At 36.9% G+C, this 21536-nt stretch overlaps 2 protein-coding genes across 6 annotated transcripts; both read left to right on the plus strand.

Annotated features, from left to right (window-relative positions):
* The first annotated feature begins 1597 nt into the window (after nucleotides 1-1597).
* On the plus strand, nucleotides 1598-9398 carry LOC105967134 (uncharacterized). The gene is made up of 5 exons (XM_012991711.2): nucleotides 1598-2031; nucleotides 2274-6104; nucleotides 6628-7899; nucleotides 8237-8489; nucleotides 8597-9398. The coding sequence occupies exons 2-5, from the start codon at nucleotides 2337-2339 to the stop codon at nucleotides 9007-9009; spliced, it is 5706 nt and encodes a 1901-aa protein (XP_012847165.2). The 5' UTR covers nucleotides 1598-2031; nucleotides 2274-2336; the 3' UTR covers nucleotides 9010-9398.
* A 1078-nt stretch (nucleotides 9399-10476) lies between these two features.
* Nucleotides 10477-21142, plus strand: LOC105967175 (DNA polymerase delta catalytic subunit). 5 transcript variants are annotated; one of them, XR_016031201.1, is made up of 31 exons: nucleotides 10482-10673; nucleotides 10877-10987; nucleotides 11466-11572; nucleotides 11677-11836; nucleotides 12040-12235; nucleotides 12341-12476; nucleotides 12574-12711; nucleotides 13435-13512; nucleotides 13691-13782; nucleotides 14260-14326; nucleotides 14449-14520; nucleotides 15214-15300; nucleotides 16088-16207; nucleotides 16297-16395; nucleotides 16559-16666; nucleotides 16841-16936; nucleotides 17066-17131; nucleotides 17547-17603; nucleotides 17735-17822; nucleotides 17924-18003; nucleotides 18214-18327; nucleotides 18507-18621; nucleotides 18856-19028; nucleotides 19154-19225; nucleotides 19429-19503; nucleotides 19581-19670; nucleotides 19747-19904; nucleotides 20341-20414; nucleotides 20507-20594; nucleotides 20707-20907; nucleotides 21088-21142. XR_016031201.1 is itself a non-coding variant. In XM_088818150.1 (30 exons), the coding sequence occupies exons 5-30, from the start codon at nucleotides 12090-12092 to the stop codon at nucleotides 20792-20794; spliced, it is 2577 nt and encodes an 858-aa protein (XP_088674276.1). In that variant the 5' UTR covers nucleotides 10477-10673; nucleotides 10877-10987; nucleotides 11466-11572; nucleotides 11677-11856; nucleotides 12040-12089; the 3' UTR covers nucleotides 20795-21090. The 5 variants fall into 5 exon arrangements, 4 of the variants coding, with proteins under 4 accessions (XP_088674276.1, XP_012847215.2, XP_088674275.1 ...); XM_088818150.1 differs by having other exon boundaries at nucleotides 10477-10673; nucleotides 11677-11856; nucleotides 20707-21090; XM_012991761.2 differs by having other exon boundaries at nucleotides 20707-21090.
* The last annotated feature ends 394 nt before the right edge of the window (nucleotides 21143-21536 follow it).

Genomic DNA, 21536 nt, shown 5'->3' on the forward strand with positions numbered 1-21536 from the left:
ATCTATGTGTCTATTATCTATAAAATTTGTTCGGCCTTTAGTACTTTCCGTTGAGGCTCTAAATCGATACACCACCATCTTCATCGTACATGTGATCAATGAACGACTTGTAATTTTCCACGCGACAACCATAATTTGTTATAAATTTACTGAACTCATCGTGTAATGGTAATAAAACCCTTCTTGCCTTTACCGTCGGACGTCAGAAAGACATCAATTTTTATTAGGCAAAGCTTAAGAGCATTACATCGTGAAATGAAGAAAACACACACCATGAGGTGAATAAAAACTGTTCGATCTTTAGTTCTTTCCGTTGAGGCTCGAAATTGATACCCCACCACCATCTTCACCGTGTGATTATGCAACTAAATCGATACTCCGATATCTTGATTGTACGTGTGACTATCCAACAACGACTGGTATTTCTCCATGCGACAACCATCATTTGTTATAAATTCACCAAATTCCCTTTGTAATTGTAATAAAACCCTTCTTGCATTTGCCGTCGATAGTAAGATAAAAGCATCAATTCTTATTGTGGCAAAGCTTAAGAGCAAGTTCAATTTCGTGCCATGTGCGTCTGATCATGTATATCTTATTTAGCACGTCATAATTTTCAAATCTCCACAAGTTTATTACTTTTTTCGTAAAATTAACTCCATATTACCTAAATTTATAGAATTTACACAGTTTTTTTTTATATTTTAAAAAACCTCAAATATAACCCTCCACGTGTTAATCTGTATAACACACACTGTGAGCTGAAGAAAAACTGTTCGATTCTTAGTTCTTTCCGTTGAGCTATAAATTGATACCTCACCATTCCAAAGACTTGTAGTTTTTCTATTGGCAAGCATCATTTGTTATAAACTACCAAATCCGCCATGTAACTGTAATAATAAAACCCTTCTTGTCATTGTTGTCGAATGACAAATAAAAGCATCGATTTATTATGGTAAAACTTATGAGCGAGTACAACTAAATATCGTAACATGTTGCATCTAGTCATACGTATCCTATTTGTCTCGTCGTTAATTTCAAATCCTCGCCAATGTATGAACTTTTTTTGCCAAATTAACTCTAACATCACCTAGATTATAGAATTCAGACAATAAAAAATGCTCTCAATCTAACACTCCTCATGTCAATTGTAAAACACACGCCGTGAGACGAAGACAAACTCTCAAGTCTTTAATTTTTTTAGTAGAGGCTTTAAATTGACACCACACCATCTTCATCGTTTATGTGATTATCCAATGACTGGCGACAAATATCATTTGTGATAAATTTACCAAATTCGCCCAGTAATTATAATAAAACACTTCTTGTCTTTGTTGTCGGGCGTGAGGTAAAAAATCAATTCTTATTATGGCAAAGCTCAAGAACGAGCACAACTGAATATCGTAACTTGTGCACATGGTCATATATATAATGACTCGCCAAATATGTTATATATATCCTGTTTGGTTATATATATCATATTTGGCACGTCATTAATTTGAAATCCTTGCAATTTTATTACCTTTTTCGCAAAGTTAATCCAATTACTTGGATTATCGACTCAATACAATTTAAAAAGAAATCGTCAAATCTAACCCTCCACGTGTCAATCATAGGATACAAGGATTATAAATTCACCAAATTCGGCGAGTAATAATAAAACCCTTCTCGCCTTTGCCCTAGATATTCAAACCCTAGTTTTTTTTTCTTTATATCTCTATAAAATGGAAAAAAGAAAAACATTTTCATAAATAAACAAAGAGAAAAAGAAAAAAAAAAACAGTACAAAAAAAAAAATCAAATTAGGGCTTAACTCAGAAAAATTGAAAAATCCCCTTTCCCTGTTTCTGCCACCAATTCTCTCTCCAAATCAGAAAATCAGTAGAAAAAAAAAATCAAATTAGGGCTTCACTCAGAAAAATTGAAAATCCTCTCTCCTTGTTTGTGCCACCAATTCTCTCTCCAAATCAGAATTCTTCTCACTCGGTCTCCACTGCTACAATGGCGTTGCCACCGTCATTTCAGTTGCAGGTAAAATTTTGTTTGAAGCACATATAATCAGTCTACATAGACATGCACGTGCAGTTTGTGTGTGTATGCGTGATTTTTTAAAATTTTCTGTGTGTTCTTTGTTGATTTTTTGTTATGTGATCGTCCTTGTTTTTTGAGAAATGTGCGTTGTTTTGTGGTTTTTCGTTGCTGTGAATTTGATGCGGCAGATGATTAATTTTTTAATTTTTTTTTGTTTGGTTGGTGTGCATTTGTTTTTGCAGATCTAAATGGAACATGAAAAATAAAGGTGATTGTGTAGGGGTGATTGGGTTGAGGAATTGCTGATGGATAACAGCACTAAGAAGTCGAGTGGCATTGAAATTCCGAAGAGGAATCGATCTTTGGATCTTAACAGCATATACAAATCTAGGGTTTCCGGGGTGGGAGAGGATAAGAAGAAAGTTTCCGAGGAAAAAGATCAGGAAAATGTTAAGAAAAAGAGGAGGAGGACTACAAAGGACGTTTCGTCGAGTGGTTTCGAGCCTGATGCTAAGAAAATGAAGAAGGAGGATGTAGGTGATGTGAAGTCCGAGCAAGGTTTTAGCGAAAAAGCGAGTGGTGGGAGTAAAGGGTTGCATGGAACGTCGGTTCCTCTGGGCGAAAGTGGAAGTGCATTTAATTTCCCAAAGCGCCCTCGTGATTTGATTGGTCGAAAAAAGTTGGTAGCTGATCACGTTTCGAAGCCGTTTGCTCATCTAAGCTCCATTGATCGTGCCGCGATATTGTTTAATGAAAGATTTAATAAATCTGCACGTGGCAAATTAGTTAAGTCAGTTACCCCTACGTCCGGTAATGATGGGGCTTCAAAGTCGAATTACGCGGGAAAAATTGGTGGTTCAAATTCAAAAGTAAATGAGAAAGTGGAGCAAAAATCTAAGGGTGTTTTGCATTCAACATCAAAGCAAAAATCGGAAATAAAACGTACCGGTTTTTCTGATCAGGCTTCTAAGTCGTTGGGACTTGTGAAATCTGTCAATCGAGCGGGAGCATTTAATGGCGGGCTTAATAAACCTAAGGACAATGCTGGTATCAATGACCAATTGGATAAGGTAGTTGCCATTTCCGAGGGTAATAATGGTAATTCATCTTCAATAGGAAAGCAAAAGGCGGACCTTCATTTAGCTCGTGTTTCTGATAGGATGTCTTCTTTGGCACATCCTAGCACTGTTGATCGTGCTGGAGCATTTATTAGCAAAGTTATAAAATCAAAGGGCAAGGCTGGCACCAGTGACCATTCGGTTAAGTTAATTACCGCTTCGACGGGTAATGATGGCGCGTCTAATCCAAAATTCGCGGGAAAAAATGTTTCTGGTTCAAATTCAAAAGTGAACCAGAAGGAAGATCTAAAACCCAATGGAGGTTCAAATTCGAAAAGAAAGCAGAAGGAACCAAAATCCACCAGTGGTTCTGATCGGATTTCTGCGGCGTTGGTACATCCTAATGGAGAAGTTATTAAACCTAAGGAGGAGGCCGGTACCATTTCAGCGGGTAATGATGATGCACCTAATCCAAAATTAGCTGGAAAAGTTTCTGGTTCGAATTCAAAAGTGAACCAGAAGGCGGATCCAAAACCCAAGGGAGGTTCGAATTCGAAAAGAAAGCAAAAGGAACCAAAATCCACGAGTGGTTCTGATCGAATTTCTGAGGCGGTACAGCATCCTAATGGAGAAGTTATTAAATCAAAGGACAAGGCTGGTACGAGGGACCAATCAGCTAATATGGTTACCATTCCCGAGGGTAATGGTGATGCTCCTAATTCACAATCCATGGAAAAAGTTGATGGTTCGAAGTTGAAAGTGAAGCAGAAGGCACATTCAAAACCGAAGGGTGGTTCAAATTCCAAAAGGAAGGTGAAGGCGGAACCGAAATTAACCAGTGGTTCTGATCCGATTTCTGAGGCGTTGGAACATCTTAAATCTGTTGACCGGGCAGGAGCATCTAATGGCAAATTTATTAAACCTAAGGAAGAGGCTGGTACCATGGACCAACCAGTTAATTTGGTTACAGCTTCTGCGGGTGATGGTGATGCTCCTAATTCAAAATCCGCAGGAAAAAATGGTGGTTTAAAGTCGAAAGTGAACCAAAAGACAGATGCAAAACCCAAAGGTGGTTCCAGTTCAAAAGGAAAGCAGAAGATAGGTTCTGATCGTATTTCTGACGCTTTGGGACTTCCTAATTCCGAATTTATCAAACCGAAGGACAAGGCTGATACCAGTGACCAATTGGTAAAGTTAGCTGGTGCTTCAATTTCAAAGTCTCTGGAGAAAGTCGGTTGTTCAAGTTCAAAAGTGAAACCGAATGTAGATCCAAAATCCACCAGTAAATCCAGTAGCGGAAATGGAAAACGAAAGCGGAAGGCAGGGGCTGATGAAGTTAAAGAAAATGTAGATAGTGGACAAACATCTTGTAAGAAGCGGCGGATCAAAAGTAGGAAGGACTTGGTAATTGGTGAAGATGGAGGCGAAACCTCGAAGAAGAAGCCGGAACCTTTAGCGGGCAGTACAGTCTCAAATAGTATCTTTATTGATTTTGATGAAGATGACGATGATGAGGAAAACCTTGAGCAGAATGCAGCAAGGATGCTGTCTTCTCGATTTGATCCAAGCTGTACGGGTTTCTCGTCAAAGAGAAAACCTCCTGCATCTCAAACGGTCAATGGGTTCTCCTTCCCAGTTTCATCTAACCGGGACTTGCTTAGCAAGCAGGCCAACTCATCCAGTGCAAGAAAAGAAGATAAAGGCAAGGGCACACCAAGAAAACGGCGCCACTTTTATGATGTTCTTACGGGAGATTTGGACCCACACTGGTTCTTCAATCGGAGGATTAAAGTCTTTTGGCCATTGGATGAGTGTTGGTATTATGGCCTTGTGGATGATTATAACCCAGATGATAAGAAGCACCATATAAAGTATGATGACCGAGATGAGGAATGGATTGATCTTAAACAAGAGAAATTCAAACTCTTACTTCTCCCCACTGAGGCGCCTGGCAAAGTGAAATCTAAAAAGGTTTCACCCAAGGTCAATGATGTACGTAAAGGACAAACAGTACCGTCAGAAGATGATGCCAGCCGTAGAGAGAGCGATCTCGACTCAGAGCCTATTGCATTATGGCTGGCTCGTTCATCTCAACATGGCAAATCTTTGCCAAAATCTTCGAAACCACAGAGGGCTTTGCATATTGAGAGCCCCACTGTGTCTGCATTACCATCTGAGAAAAATGATGATCTAAATAGCAACGTCGCGTACTCGAGAAGAACTAAACTTAACCCACTTCGTGAACCTATATCGCCTGATGATTTAGCTCTTCATGCGATGAATGAAAAGTCTCTGCTCGGAAGTACTATTGGCAGTACTGCAGTTTATGCCAGGAAGAAAAACTCTAAGAAAGGCGAGGTGACTTTTATCTTGCCAACTATAAAAGAGCGTTACTTTGGTGGATTTGTGGATTATGACAAGCAATTATGGTCAACTGACCGTAAGGGGCTGTTGAGATTAAATGTCATCTTGGTGGAGTCTAAAGAATTCAGATTCCGGATCTGCCTACCTGTATTACGTGTCAGTGGGTTTGCACATGGAAATGGGGATTGTGGGTTGTTTCGTAATATGTTGATGCCTGAACATGGGGTGATGTCAGTTACCTCACCTGCTGTTATCATGGAGATGCTTTTCATTGATAGTTATCTTGGATTGAAATTTCTCTTGTTCGAAGGATACATGGAGCAAGCTTTGGCCTATCTTGTCCTCGTTATGACTATGTTCAGTCAATCCGATGAACATGTGGCTAGTGAGACACAATCACCTGTGACATCAGTAAGGCTCAGACTTTCGAGCGTTCATGATGCAAGAAAGCATCGCATCGTTGGACTTCATAGCTTCGCCAGATTGCAGAGTTCGAAGTGGGCCAGGCTGGACTTTGAACTTCTGCGACGTTGTGCTCTCGTTAAACAGTTACAGATCTCAGAATGCACTTACGATAACATTAAAGAGCTTGAATATGGGAGTTTAAAGCAACGCAAACCTCATGTCGATTTAGAGCTCCCGTCGTATATGGTATTCCTTTTCTTAGTTAATGTGTTGAAAACTATTTGCTGCATGTGCCCTTCTTGCTATTCTGATTCTAATATTCCTTTTTTACATAAACCGTTTCTTCTTGTTTCGCTAGTATTCCCTTGTTTACAATTACTGCTTCTCTCCTCTTCGGGATGTCCGTAAAAATATTTTGTTTCCTAAAAGTTTTATTTCACATGCTTTTTCTTGGTTAATGATGTGGCTCCCTCTACCTCAAGTTGCAACATGTGGTTTGAGTGTAAAAATGTGAAAAATCCTCTTTTATCAACTTATGTCAAAAAGAGCGTGCCAATTCAAACACGATCCTTGTGTGGGAGGTGTATTTTTTTGGGCATTCTCTAAAAGGTTGGGAAAACTTGAATCCTTACAGATAATCCATAATTCTCTTTCCTCATTTTCTTTCCATAATTTTGTGCTAGACTAGTACTGCCGCGGGTGTAATTTGGCAATTCTATAACATAGTTCTGTTTTTAATGTCGTTAGTCTCTATCTGCATCATGATCAGGGTTTTAATAATAAATTCGTGCCGCACATCTTGCCGACGGGTGTTTCCGAAGAAGCTTGTAATACAAGGATCAGCCAGTCTGCTAGCTTTGCTGGAAAGCCTGGAAAATTTCATAAATTTGCTCTTTCCTCTTCCGATGCACCAACTTTCTTTCTTATTCGGCATCTGCATTTACTCATAGGAAGTAGCTCTGAAATGGGCAACCTTAATCATCGTGGTACGGTGAGCTCACATGAAAGTTCTGATGCAGAATGCACTCAATCTGAGACCAGCTTGGTTTCCATCAGTAAACGTAGAATTCGAACAAAGGAGATACAAGTTCCTGCTTTCAAGGGCGTGGAAAGTTCCAATCGTGGTTTCAGTAATGGCCCGAAAAGGCCACGCACTCAGGTCCAATACACATTGCCTTTTGCAGATTTCAATACAAAACAAAAAAGGCATAGCCAGAGAGATCCACCATGTAAACGAATCAGGAGAGCTAGCCTGAAGAGGATATCTGATGGTTCTTCTAGAAGCAACGAGAAAAACTTCGAGTTGCTATCTTGCGGTGCGAATGTTTTGGTCACACACGAGGACAAAGGATGGAGAGAATGTGGGGCAGTTATTATCCTAGAAGTTGCTGATCATAACGAATGGAGGCTTGCTATCAAACTCTCTGGCGTGACAAAATATTCGTACAAAGTCAAAAATATTTTGCAGCCCGGGTCAACTAACCGATACTCGCATGCTATGCTGTGGAAAGGTGGAAAGGATTGGGTGCTGGAGTTTCCCGATAGGAGCCAATGGAATCTTTTCAAGGAGATGCATGAGGAATGTTACAACCGTAATATTCGTGCTGCTTCTGTTAAGAGCATCCCTATTCCTGGAGTTTGGAGGATTGAGGAATGTGACGATTACTATAAAATTAAGGCCCCTTTTATTCGAAATCCTATGAAGTATTATCGACAGGATCAAACGGATGTTGAAATGGCTATGGATCCCTCTCATATTTTATATGACATCGATAGTGACGACGAGCAATGGTTGACTGCGAACAAAAAAAAGTTTAGGAAAAAAATTATTGACAAGAGAAGGACAATAGAGGACTTTTTTGAGAAGACGATGGACATGTTCGAAAAATTTTCGTTTGTTCAGCACCGTGATAACTTTACAGATGATGAAGTCCAAGAGCTTGTGACTGGAATGGGGTCAGTGGAAGCTGCTAAAGTTATATATGAACATTGGCGAGAGAAGAGGGGGAGAAAGGGCATGCCATTAATCAGACATTTGCAGGTATGAATAGCTTGTCTTCTTTGATTTGTGTTTCCGTGTATTTATTTTTGCGAAACATTATTTAATCTGACTGATTATGCATATTTATATGACCCCCTGTTGGAAATGAACCAGACAACAGATCCAAGTCATAGTTTCTTTACTGTGTACTCTTTGGCTTATGGTCGAGTTTGTATATGGCTCCTGAATAGTATTTTCTATCTTTTTCGTCAATTGTATTTCTTTTCTCCTGATTGCATGAGTAGATATGAATCTCCGACCATAGAAAGCTTCAACACGCAAATTATTTATTCAATCTTGTGTTTAATTGCGATTTGTATCTCTATTTTCTATTCAGCCTCCTCTTTGGGAAAGGTACCAACAGCAGCTTAAGGAGTGGGAGCACGATGTTAATCGGAGCAATCCGACCCTTTCCATTGGTGTTCAGAAGAAGGCACCAGCTGCACCAGAAAAACCAGCCATGTTTGCTTTCTGCCTAAAGCCGCGCGGCTTGGAGATTCGTAACAAGTTCTTCAAACATAGATCTCACAAGAAATTCTCCATTTCTGCACACCTCCACTCCACATCCAGGGATCACAACACTCTTATCGGTTCGTCTCGTCTCGAAATTCTTCTCTCATTACATTTCGTCTTCGTTGTCTGTCATAAATATTTTCATAAATACATACATACATATATGTATATTTGTTTTTTTCAGGGAGAAGATCAAGTCGTCATACTTTTGGCGACGATGCAAACACCGTGCGAGATGCGCGCGTCTCTTCCAACACTCGCAGCTCAAAGGCGTACAAGAACAAACGAAAGACCATCGCTTCATCGTCTCCCTCTTTCAACAACCAGAGCACACAAAACGGAGTTCGCCCGGAGAATCTTGGTGGGGCCCACACGCAGCAGGCACAAACCGGGCCGATGGATGGTCCAACTCTTCACGAGTTTCAAGTGCGAGAAACATTAGCTGCGGCAGCTCGTGCGAAGAAGAGGGCGAAGCTCAAGAAGGAGAGGGCTTATCAACTCTCCAAAAAGGCCGATTATTTCTCCCAAAAAGCTGCTGGTGCTCTATTGATTGCGGAGGCTGTTAGGGATTCTCATAACTCAAACGAAGGTACTTAGATAAAATCATCGGCTCGAAAGCTGCGGTTACTAGTCCCCGTATATATATAACGTTATTATCAGAACCACATTTTCGTTAATAAGACAGGTTTTTTTTTTTTTTTTTTTTTGGGGTACATGATATTCTAGATTTTCTGGTGCTGCAGTATCTTGTTTTCACAAATGCGACTTTTATATAGAAACTTTTCATTTCGGCCTATTGACCTTAGGTTTAGTGCTTGATATATATACTGGAGCAGAGCAATTAGCGAAAATAATAGGGTGATTTTCTTCGAGTCATGGTTTATGGATTATCCGATGTTTTGAACTCGAAACAGCGAACTTGTTGTATCAAGCAAAGAACTACATTTGATATATGTATGTTATTATAGAGGAATTTTGTTGGTGTATTTACTTGTTTTGATGTTAAAGTTGCATGTATACTTGATTTAAGCTCCCATCAGTTTTTATTTTCTTCCGAATTTATTTGAAAATCAAAATTAAAAAACCTGTTCAAAACTGATTTATTTATTATAAATACATTGTAATATCGTTATGATAAATATTTTTTGGGAACTTTTTTTTTTTTTTTTTGTATTATTTTATTTAAATGTTTAATTTAAATAGTTATGTAAATTTGTAATTTAAATATACATTTGAATAATTTATGAAATTTTAGTTTATTTGAATAATTTGAAAAAAAATATTGTTTTTATTTTCCTGAACATTCTGTAATATTCGAATAAAATTTGAATAAATTTATATGATTTGTTAGTACATTACAATAAAAAATGCAGTGTTTTTTGTATTTTTAATTCCTTGCATTTATAGAACAATTTATATGTTTTGTTAGTACATTACAATTAAAAATACAATATTTTTATTTTATTTTAAATCAATAATTATGTATATTCTAATAATTATTACATTAAAAATTCGGATTATGAATATTGTTTTATTTTGAAATATAAAAAGATTTGAAAAAATATTTAATATAAGTAATTTTCATAACTTAAAAAAAATAAGGGTAAATTACAAACACCCCCTGAGGTATGGTTAATTTACGAAAAAATCTCTATTGTTTGGATAATTAGATCTACCCCCTCAATATGATTTTTTCTTACACCTTCCTCCTTATGGTTCAAATTCAACATAACCATCTAGATTTTGTGGAATGTGCTCTAGTTTGTACTCGTTTTGTGTAAACATACAGTTTCCGATGCACCACAATCTGATATATACAAGCCAAAAAACTCATATTATGATCATCTTGCTTCAAAATGTAGAGTTTGAATGGGATAAAACGGGTACAAAAGTGATAATATTGCATATAATCTCGAAAATTCGACTAAATTTGAGAAGTTGAGGGGTGGTTGTAATTATCCAAACAAGATGGTGGTTTTCATAATTTGACCAAAAAATATAAAATTGGTTTGAATAATTAAATAATTAATTAAACCTAAATTGGAAGAATATTGATAACTAGCGGAATTCGGAATTCAGAATTCAGAATAGCATTTTTTCCTTTGCCTCTATGCGAGAGGAAACACGCAACATGCGCAAACGCCCGGCGCCGCCGACGGAAGAAGAGGAGTTTTACGACGGCCGTGTCATATTCGACCGGCGTGCCAATTGGAAGCGTCCAGACCTTTCCGGTTCATACCTTTCTCAGTCTCAGAACATCGGTAACATTTCTCAATTTTTTTCTAAATTTTGATTGTGTTGCAATAATTTACAAATTTTTTTTTCTTCTTACAAAGTCGAACATGTAAGTCTTAGTGAAAAAAGGTCACAGCAATTTATTGTATAATATGCATACTGAAGTAATGGGATTTGATTCTGTAAATTCCCCTCTTAATTATGCTTTCATCCCTATTCTGTTATGAAGTATTTCAGCAGTTGGAAATGGATTATGTTGTTGGGGATGGACACAATGAATTTCTGCAAAGTTCTTCCGGCCTGGCTGCAATTATAAGGATTTTTGGGGTAACCAAAGAAGGTTAGCTCTATATATCTACATTCCTTTTTCCATTATCTGGTTCTGCTCTTTATTTTCCTATTTTTGCATGGCGCCGACGGTGACTAGCGGCCGGATTTACTGGTCAAGTCTGTAAAACTTTGTGGAATGGGACCGAGTTTTTTTTTTTTTTAATAAAACTGATTTTGGGTTTCAACCATCTAAAGCTGCAACTACTACATGGATACACTTGGCTGAACTTTCTATCTAGTATTTATTGGACAACTGAGGAAACTGTCTTTATATTACCAAACTTGAAAGTAAAATAATTTGAATCTCATAACATATTCTCTATCCCAATGTATTTTTTTTGTCACAAGTGCATCGCCTACTATTTTAGGATCTTATACTGACAACTGTTAGCTTTTGTTCTACTAGAGACTTTAGTACTTGCAGAAAATCGTTATATGGATTAAGGCCGATACCATATGTTTTTAATTCTAAAATTATTCTTGGCCAGGGCATAGTGTTTGCTGTTTTGTGCATGGATTTGAGCCATATTTCTATGCCAACTGCCCTTCAGGAATGGGTCCTGATGATATTTTCCGTCTCCATCAAATTCTCGAGGTAGTTATTTCCATGTTATGTAACCATGTGTACCTCTTCAAGAAAATTAATATCTTTAATATAATTATATTGTGTTGGTTTTTGTTCACCCGGGGTTGGTACAGGGTAAGATGAAAGAAACAAACAATAATTACAAAGCTCCGAAATGTATTCGTCGTATTGAGCTGGTTCAGAAAAGAAGCATCATGTATTATCAACAAGAGACCTCTCAGCCATTCCTTAAAATCGTAGTCGCACTGCCAACAATGGTCGCCAGCTGTCGTGGTATGATTCATGCTATTCAGGTACAATTTGCCTGTCATTTATCATTGTTTTTTGGGGTGATATTCTCATTGTCCTGTAATTCATAATTGATAACCAAATATTCAATAAGCAGATGATATTTAAATTGGTGATAGTATATTTCCGATTCTTTACTACGTAATAAATTATGTTAGTTTCCATTTATCTAAATGCAATACTGACAGGTATACTTGACAGAGGAATACAAATTGATGGACTGGGCATCAAGAGTTTCATGACGTACGAGAGTAATATTAATTTCTCTCTCCGTTTCATGATTGATTGCAACATAGTTGGGGGTAACTGGATAGAAGTTCCCCGTGGAAAATATAACAAGATATCGAGAAGTCTCTCCAACTGTCAGTTGGAGTTTTATTGCCTGTATCCTCATGAATGGAAAGTAAACAGTTCTCTTAGCACATGAGTTGGTATTTCTTCCTAGATCTGATCTTGTTAAAATGGTTTTACCTTTATATACACTCTTAGTTTTTCGGACTTGATCAGTCATGCTCCTGAAGGGGAATTCTCAACGATGGCTCCGTATCGCATACTAAGTTTTGACATTGAGTGTGCTGGGAGGAAAGGTCATTTTCCCGATCCCAGTCATGATCCCGTTATCCAGGTTAGCATGCTATAATCTATATAAGTAACAGTCCACGGTGGTACCGTTTGTTTCTGATATGTATGCATGTATGTATATATATTTTGTTATTATCTAGATAGCCAATGTAGTAACATTACTGGGAGAAGGCCAGCCATTTGTTCGGAATGTCATGACTCTCAAGTCTTGCTCAAGTATTGCCGACGTTGATGTTATGTCATTTGACACGGAAAAAGAAGTTCTATTAACTTGGAGGGTAATGCTCTTGCCATAACTCTAGCCAATAATATTAGATTTACCAGATTCAGAAAATGTAGCCAACGCCATTCTTGAGATATTTTACATTCCATTTTAAATATGCTCAATGCCATTAATGTCTTACATTCCTCGTCTACCTTAAATTTAGGTCTTAATTATTTTCATTTCACTTATTTCATTTTATTTTCGTACGCATAAATTATTTCGTCCTATTATACGATACTCGTCTTCTGGTAGGTAGGCTGTACTCTCTCTCTCTCTCTCTCTTTTTTTTTTTTTTTTTGTTTGCATTCGTTCCCTTATGTATATCTTGTTTTCTTATTACATAATTTCCACGCATCCCTTGTCGAGTAGTCCCAAATTGCACGTTAGAATTACACGGTAGCATTTATTTATACCACCACGTACACCGATGCCAATACCAGTTTATATGGTCTATTAAGTTCATAACTAGGATGCCATATTATCATACTAATTGTGCCTAAAGGTGTAGATACATTGATGTATATAGAAGGAGAATAAAATCTTGGGAAGAGTCGTGTTGTCTTATGCAGTAGACTATTAGTAGAACATGATGTCTGTTCTTGGAAGTTCTTTATCTTATGGTATTGTTTTACTTTATGGTATTGTTTTATTGGATGGAACATGTTTCTCTCCTATATTGAAAAAAACACACAGTCATATGCTAAAAGTTCTGCATTTCATCTTCATTTTTATTCAGGACTTAGTCCGTGAAGTGGACCCAGACATCATAATTGGCTATAACATCTGCAAATTCGATATGCCATACCTTATTGAGGTGGAGATATTATCTCTTAACTTTGCCTTTCAATTTTTAGTACCTCATTCCAATTAACATGAAAATAATGTTGGCATGTTGTTCCCAACCCAAGATAAAAAAAAATAAAAAAATTCTGTAAGTTTAACAAGCGGTTGATTATGTATAGTGCTTTTTTTTTTTTTTTTAAACTTAACAGAGAGCTGATGTACTGGGAATAGCTGAATTTCCAATGCTTGGGCGTATTCGAAATAGTAGGGTCAGCATCAAGGATACAACTTTTTCCTCAAGGTACTGAAATAGTTTCTCCTTCCTTCCCAAACTGTTTTGCTTACTTTCAGACATCATTATAGTTAACTCTGTGCACGACCACTAAGTTGATTTATGTGGGTGAAATTGAACTGCTAAGCACACAAGTATGAGGATGGCACAATAACAACCTGAATCCTCTAGGAAGATAGTGCTGTATAAGAAAGTTATATGATGGCAAATGCGGTCTTTTAGTTGTAAATTTGAAATATCTATTACTCTGTACCTGCTGTACAATGCCCTAGAAAAGCATTTACCGTTATGCAAAGGCATGTGCAAGTAAAAACATTAAGCTACAGCAGTCTGCAAATCATTAAAGCTTCCCCATTAGCGAGAATAGGCAATCGAGTGTATGTGGTCTATATTGGCATTACATATCTTGAAATGGGGACTATTGAGTTCCTTAGTTTATATCTTGTTGCTAAGTAAACTGACGGATTAAAGCCTGTGGATCTGCAGACAGCATGGGACCAGAGAAAGTAAAGAAGTTACAATGGAGGGGAGGGTACAATTTGACCTGCTACAGGTTTTTCCTGCCAAACGGAACTGCAATCATCTGAGACTCATATTTAAGAGTGACAGCAAAAAAATCCTTATTTTATTGTACATAATTGTATAAGTTGTCACCTTTGGTACTTGTTTATGCAGGCCATTCAGAGGGATTACAAATTAAGTTCTTATTCACTTAATTCTGTTTCTGCACACTTTCTTAATGAGCAGGTGGGCATTTGTCTTTGTATATTTCTTTTTGCAGTTGTTGCTTTATCTCTCTCCTTTATATAAAAAATCTTAATAACTTCTCTATGTCAATGCTATAGTTTTATACTAATGCGTATTTATTGATTTTTCATACAAATGCGATTGTGTTTTCTTTGTGCGATTCACTTTTAAACTCAAACCTCTTTAGAGCAATGGGATATTTAATTTTTTATTTTTATTTCAATAATAGAAAGTTAGCGAGACGGACATGCACAGTAAGTTTTGCAATTATGTATTTGAATATATGTTACACGGTGGTTTACCAAATGTTGCTTTTAGGAGAGAAGACTTTGATCTTAGTTTAACTGAGTAGATTCTTATGGTGGACGCATGCAAAATTGCTCAATAAAATTAAGTAACCTACGAATGGTTTACATGAATTCCAATTTGCAACTGACAACAATCTGGAGCATTGGTAGCAAACTGGATATGTTTTGGCACTTTCTTAATTAAGTTGTACAATTCTGCTGTTATCTTCCAGTAGTTTGGATCCCGGATTGTACACTTCCAGAAACTAAATCTTGACAATACCTTTGAAATTATGATATCATTTTACTTAGCTATGTCGCCTAATGTTCAATTTCCCCTTGATTTTGTTTTTAATTATTACACTGACTTGGTGTTTCTAATTTAAACCGTTTAATACATTTTCAGAAAGAGGATGTGCACCATTCAATTATATCCGACCTTCACAATGGGAATTCAGAGACCAGAAAGCGTCTTGCTGTCTATTGTTTGAAGGTGAATCATATTCCTCAGCTTAAGTATATCTGGACTATATTTCTTGTGACATGTAGCCTCTTATGCGTCTCATTTTTATTTTATCGTTCACAACATAAAATTTAATTAGCCTGTGCATTTGTATGCTTAGAGCGGTTCCCTATTGTGGTAATTTTATTTTCCTCCTGGTTTTTGCATTTCCATTTTCTTCCTTGTAGCAAATGCCCTTATTCATTATACTTAGACTGTCAAAGAAAAGGTTTAGATGCCATGTCTATAAAACGCCTCCTTCCAATATATTAACTGTCCTCTTCCTCGCACTCAAAATAAACAAAAAACGCATGTTTAAGTTAAGAATATTGAGATTGAATTGTAGGGATGTAAATTGTATTTTCTCTCCAGGTATGCTAGATCTATTATCAAATTAAGGACAACCTGCAATTTCTCCCTTTACAAGTTTTACCAATTGTATGAGCATCAGATCATTGGAACTCCACAAGCTTTCGACATTAGGTCTATCACTGGTTCATGCACTAATATTATACTACTAAATGCATTATACGAGCACTGATGTGATGTCTCATTCACAATCACAACAACAAAGATTCAATGAAGAATATTAGTCCGACAAACAATACCACCTTATTGATAGATACAATTGTTTTTTGTCCGAGCATCGATCATGTACGAGCATCATTGAACCTAGTATAAGCATCTCCACGTTTTAGGAATTCTGTGTTTCAACATGTTTAAATAAGAAATGTTAGTCTTACTAGGAAAACTCGGTTTCATTGTTAAATTATTGTAGGATGCGTACCTACCACAACGCCTTTTGGACAAGTTGATGTTCATTTATAACTATGTTGAGATGGCTCGTGTGACTGGTGTTCCGCTCTCATTTCTACTCTCGAGGGGACAAAGCATCAAGGTTGCTCCTTAGCTTTACAGCTTGAGTAGTTAAAAGGAGTAGGTCGGAAGATTATCAACTGCATATCTAATTCTTACCTTTATCTTCAGGTGATGTCTCAGCTTCTAAGGAAAGCAAAACAAAAGAATCTAATTCTTCCAAATGTGAAACAAGCTGGATCTGAACAGGGAACTTTCGAGGGTGCAACTGTAAGTGTTCATCTTTCGTACAAGAAATAGTCACCCATTGTTTCTTTTCTGTTAACTGTATGTTGGTAGTGTATATGCACACACATATATATATTAATTTATTCCCTGTAAATGGTCTGTAGCACGTTGTTGGACAGGAAATAAAATGTTTTCTCATATGCAGGTTCTTGAAGCCAGAACAGGTTTCTATGAGAAGCCTATTGCAACTCTGGATTTTGCATCTTTATATCCATCAATTATGATGGCATATAACTTGTGCTATTCTACACTGGTAAAAGTATTTTCTTGTTAGTCCTTCATTTTTTTTGTCTTTGGCTATTCTGCGTGAAAGGTTATGTTTATTTCAAGCAGAAGAATTAAGGAAAAATCTAATTAGCCATCTCCCTTGAGACGGGTATTGTTTACTCCAGATGTTATTTACTATTTTGTCATTATTATTGCGTAGGTAAATCCCGAAGATGCCCGGAAGCTTAATTTGCTTCCGGAGTGTGTCAACAAAACTCCAACTGGTGAAACTTTTGTCAGATCAAATTTACAAAAGGTTAAATTTATAGCATTCATGTAGGTTGTTTATTGTCAATTGTCATCATTTTTTGGTGTAGCAAAAGATGGGGGTCTAGTTATGCACAAGTTCCATTTTTTGCCTTCTCTTACTACTGTTTCACTTCAGGGAATACTACCAGAAATTCTTGAAGAACTTTTGGCAGCTCGTAGAAGGGCCAAAGCGGATTTGAAGGTTCTCAAATTAATTTCTATAAGTATATAAATACTTTTTTTTTTTTTGTGAATTTCTAGTCCTTTGAAATAAAGGTTCTGAAGTGTTGATACTACTTCACCATTAAATTGTTTTTTGGGTGTAAATTATCCTGAATATAAAGAACACTTATGTATCTGGTAGCTAATAATGCACAAGATCATGTTCGTCTAGATGGAACTGTACATTAGACTGGTCAATGATTGTCAAAAGTTTTCTTTATGGGATTGATTATTTCGTTTGGACTACGATATCTGGTGGATTTGTTCACAATGTCCAAAGTTTGAGTTTCGTCGTACTTAAATAGTAATGCAATCTACATTGAAATATAAATTTGTTACTCTGTGTTGAAGAAAAACTTCTAATAGTGTTTTACCTGTATGAATTCAAATTTTAGGAAGCAAAGGATCCTCTTGAAAGAGCTGTGTTAGATGGTAGGCAACTTGCTTTGAAGGTAAGGATTATCATTTTTATCCTTTTTATTTTGTATTTTTATTTTATATGATTGTATGCCGACTACTGTATTTGGCTTGATGTTAACTAACTTGACTTGTTGGATTATCTGTTTTCTCATGGTTCTTACAGATATCTGCAAATTCCGTCTATGGGTTTACTGGAGCTACGGTTGGCCAGTTACCTTGTTTAGAGATATCTTCAAGTGTTACCAGCTATGGTAATCAAATGGCTGCATGACTTGAACTTTGTTACCCAATAAATAAATTTGATGCGATTCTGCAAATGTCATTTATTTTAATGATTAATCCATATTTGAAGGTCGACAAATGATTGAACACACGAAAAGACTCGTGGAAGATAAATTCACAGTGCTCGGAGGTTACGAGCACAATGCTGAGGTATACTACCAATAACTATTCTCTTGACGACGCATTTATTTGCTTGATGAAACATGCTTTATTGAAATAGGCACTTGCTATAATGTTATATTCTGTGCATCAAATTTTTATTCTTTTATTATTTCCTCGTAGTATGTTTTTTATTACTTCCTCGTAGTATGTATCCTTTAGGTCATGATAGTTTTGTAATTACTTATATTCTTATGTCAGGTCATATACGGAGATACAGATTCAGTAATGGTGCAGTTTGGTGTTTCCTCAGTGGATGCGGCCATGAAATTGGGCAGGGAAGCTGCTGATTATATTAGCAGCACCTTCATCAATGTAAGTTATTATGCTCCCTTTTCCGTATTCCGTGTCAATCTTGTTACTTAATGTTCATGTATTTATACTTTCTCCATATTTCTAAATCCCCCCTCTCCCCTTTTGCCCCTCGCCGCATTCTTCTTCCCTCAATCTCATTATTTCTTGTGCACATTACCATGGCCATCTTCCGTTGGCAGCCCATAAAACTGGAGTTTGAGAAGGTCTACTATCCATATCTACTAATTAGTAAGAAGAGGTATGCTGGTCTTTACTGGACGAACCCGCAGAAATTTGATAAGATGGAGACCAAAGGTGAGTCAAGCTGCACGTTTACTTCTGTCTTGAAATTTTGCGAAACAATTAAATATTTCACCACACCTTTGGTACCAAAAAATCATTTAAATATTCACGTAATTAGTAAACTATTTCATGTTACGATAACCAAAATAATCACTATCCTTTTCTAGATATTGGTTTCTCCGAATAATTATAGGATTGAGGTCTAGGATGTACTTTGACGCAGTCGTTTTATTTTTCCTTTGCCAGGGATTGAAACCGTTCGTAGAGATAACTGCTTGCTGGTAAAAAACATGGTGACCGAGTGCCTCAATAAAATATTGATAGAGAGGGATATTCCTGCTGCAGTTCAATATGTCAAGAACACAATATCAGATCTCCTTAGGAATCGCATGGATTTATCCCTTTTAGTAATCACCAAGGTATCATAATACACTCCTGCAATACTTGGACATTTTCCTCTGCTTTCTAAGCGCTTAATGTGTCATGCACGTTTGCTAGTTCCATTTGACATCTTCCCTCTTGCACTGACATTCCCTTTCAATAGGCTTTGACAAAAACACGGGACAGCTATAAAGTGAAAGCAGCACATGTTGAGCTTGCAGAACGAATGCGCAAGGTTTGAAATGTATCATTAGTTCGATTAATTTTTTCAATACCATGATGACTAATAAAAGCAACTTCGTAGTTCGTTAGAGAACACTTTAAATTCTGTGAATCTGAATAATGCTCTATTGTAATGAAGATTGAATATTCACTTCTTTTGTTATATTTGCAAGCAATTTAAAATTCCATCTGTTCTATACGCACTATGAATAACAGAGAGATGCTGCTACTGCTCCAAATGTCGGGGATCGGGTAGCATATGTCATTGTTAAAGCAGAAACCAATGCCAAGGTAAGCTTCTCATTTGTATTTATTTGTTAATTCATTAGAGCTCGATGTAGAAAGCCTGATATACGGATGGTGAACAGGCTTATGAAAGATCAGAGGATCCCATCTTCGTTTTAGAAAATAACAATCCTATAGATCACAAGTACTACCTCGAAAATCAAATTAGCAAGGTCCGTGAAGCAATTTTTTTGTGGTTTTACAGCTTGCGGTACGTCTTAGCTAATATTAGATAATTTATGGTTGCAGCCATTGATGAGGATCTTCGAACCCATCTTGAAGAATGCTAATAAAGAGCTCTTTCAAGGGAGTCACATGATGTCAAAAAACAATTGTACTCGCAACATTGGCATTGCAAAGCTTTTCGGAAAGCAACTTAGTTGCATTGGATGCAAGACTCCGATTAGGTACAACTATATTAATAATAAGATATTATTATATGTGACTCTTCATTAGTCTAATTAACAATATTTAGTACGAGCAACTGGGAAACAGGCACCCGTGACATATCATATGTTTCTTTCAGGGCAATATTGAATATAACATATTATATGTTTCTTTTCATGCTTTATATACGCCAATTGTCTTGATATTGTTATTAGCTCTAACATTTCAAGCTCAATAGATACTGTTTGTCGAGTGTATAATTATCTAGGTTATTTTTTCACTAAAGTTGTGATATTACATTTACAAAAAGAGCACCGTAGTGTTCCATCTGTTCTATTTCAACTCATCATGAACTATTTTCTATTCAAGTGCTGCATTGATTTATGTCCGTTGACACTGACACTCTTGTTCAGCACTCAAAATAAACATTAACCATTTGTAATCCTGTTCTGCCAGTAACTCCGATCACACTCTATGCTCGCAATGCAAAGGAAGAGAAGCTGAGCTTTATTGCAAGTCGATAGCTAATGGTATGTAAACCTGTCTTCTTACATCTTCATGGTGTGTCCCTGGAATTTGTGTCAAGTGGCCATGCACAAATTTACGTGTTTCCCTTTTTCAGTTGCTGAATTGGAGGAGCTTTTTGGTAGAGTATGGACGCAGTGCCAGGAGTGCCAAGGCTCTCTTCTTCAGGATGTGCTTTGCACCAGGTCCGATATATCATCATATATTTACGATCAGATCGTATTTGTGATATATTACTATTAAAGATTGGTTGCTTGGTTCTAATAACAAGTGCTCTTCTTATATATATACTATCAGTCGAGATTGCCCAATATTTTACCGGAGGAAAAAAGTGCAGAAGGACATGGAACAAGCCAAGCAAGAATTAGACCGATGGAACTTCTGATCTTCACTGCGTCACCACACAACTCACGCCTACATTCTGGGGTCGATCTTCTGTACACTTATTTAGAGGATGTCGAAGTAACATGCGGTTGAGAAATTGGCTGATTTTTTAATGTGGGTTCACTTTCTTTACCACCATGTTGAGTGTGTTTTATCTCTCTTTACTTCTCTAGTCAATATTTTTCTGCTTGGTTCTCATAAAATCCTAGCAGCCTATTTACAATGTAAAATGTAGAAACCCACTAACAAGAACTCCCAAGTCCTGTCTAACTAATCTAATTAAAATACTTATAGAAAGTGTGAGCGGGGCGAAGTGGATGTGCTAAACTCGTCAGCAGTTCGAGATGCATACCAATAGAATAGAGGATTCATCGGGCTGGGAAGTCGGAAGGATGGACTCTAACATCGGTACATGTGTGGATGCTAAGCTAGGATCTTTGGGATCATCATTCGTTATGTTCGTTAAAAAGGAGAGTCCCGATTGTGTAAAATCAAATTTCACATAGTAACGCATGTATCTTCGATGGCTTCAATTAATTCCTTGAAAAAATTGAATTAATCAGACGACATTTATTAAAATTGCTCATTTTACCCCCTTCCAGCTCCCCAATTGAACACAAGATGATTAGAAAATGTCTCTCTTGGCTTGTATATATTATGAAACTGCCTTTTTGCATAAAATGGACACAAATTAGAGAATATTTCACAAGAGTATGAAAATTTCGTTAAATTGACCGACATGT

This window comes from Erythranthe guttata, chromosome 5 (assembly GCF_056151865.1).
Source record: "Erythranthe guttata isolate IM_541 chromosome 5, IM_541, whole genome shotgun sequence".
NCBI lineage: Eukaryota > Viridiplantae > Streptophyta > Magnoliopsida > Lamiales > Phrymaceae > Erythranthe > Erythranthe guttata.

What these genes read in the sequence shown, in the direction of transcription:
- LOC105967134 (XM_012991711.2), top strand. Translation starts at nt 2,337, where the DNA reads ATGGATAACAGCACTAAGAAGTCGAGTGGCATTGAAATTCCGAAGAGG. An exon ending in TAGAGCTCCCGTCGTATATG is followed by an intron (nt 6,105 to 6,627) that starts GTATTCCTTTTC and finishes CATCATGATCAG; the next exon opens with GGTTTTAATAATAAATTCGT. An exon ending in CATTAATCAGACATTTGCAG is followed by an intron (nt 7,900 to 8,236) that starts GTATGAATAGCT and finishes TTTTCTATTCAG; the next exon opens with CCTCCTCTTTGGGAAAGGTA.
- LOC105967175 (XM_012991761.2), top strand. Translation starts at nt 10,523, where the DNA reads ATGCGAGAGGAAACACGCAACATGCGCAAACGCCCGGCGCCGCCGACG. An exon ending in AATGGTCGCCAGCTGTCGTG is followed by an intron (nt 11,837 to 12,039) that starts GTATGATTCATG and finishes CAATACTGACAG; the next exon opens with GTATACTTGACAGAGGAATA. An exon ending in TTGCAGAACGAATGCGCAAG is followed by an intron (nt 19,226 to 19,428) that starts GTTTGAAATGTA and finishes TATGAATAACAG; the next exon opens with AGAGATGCTGCTACTGCTCC.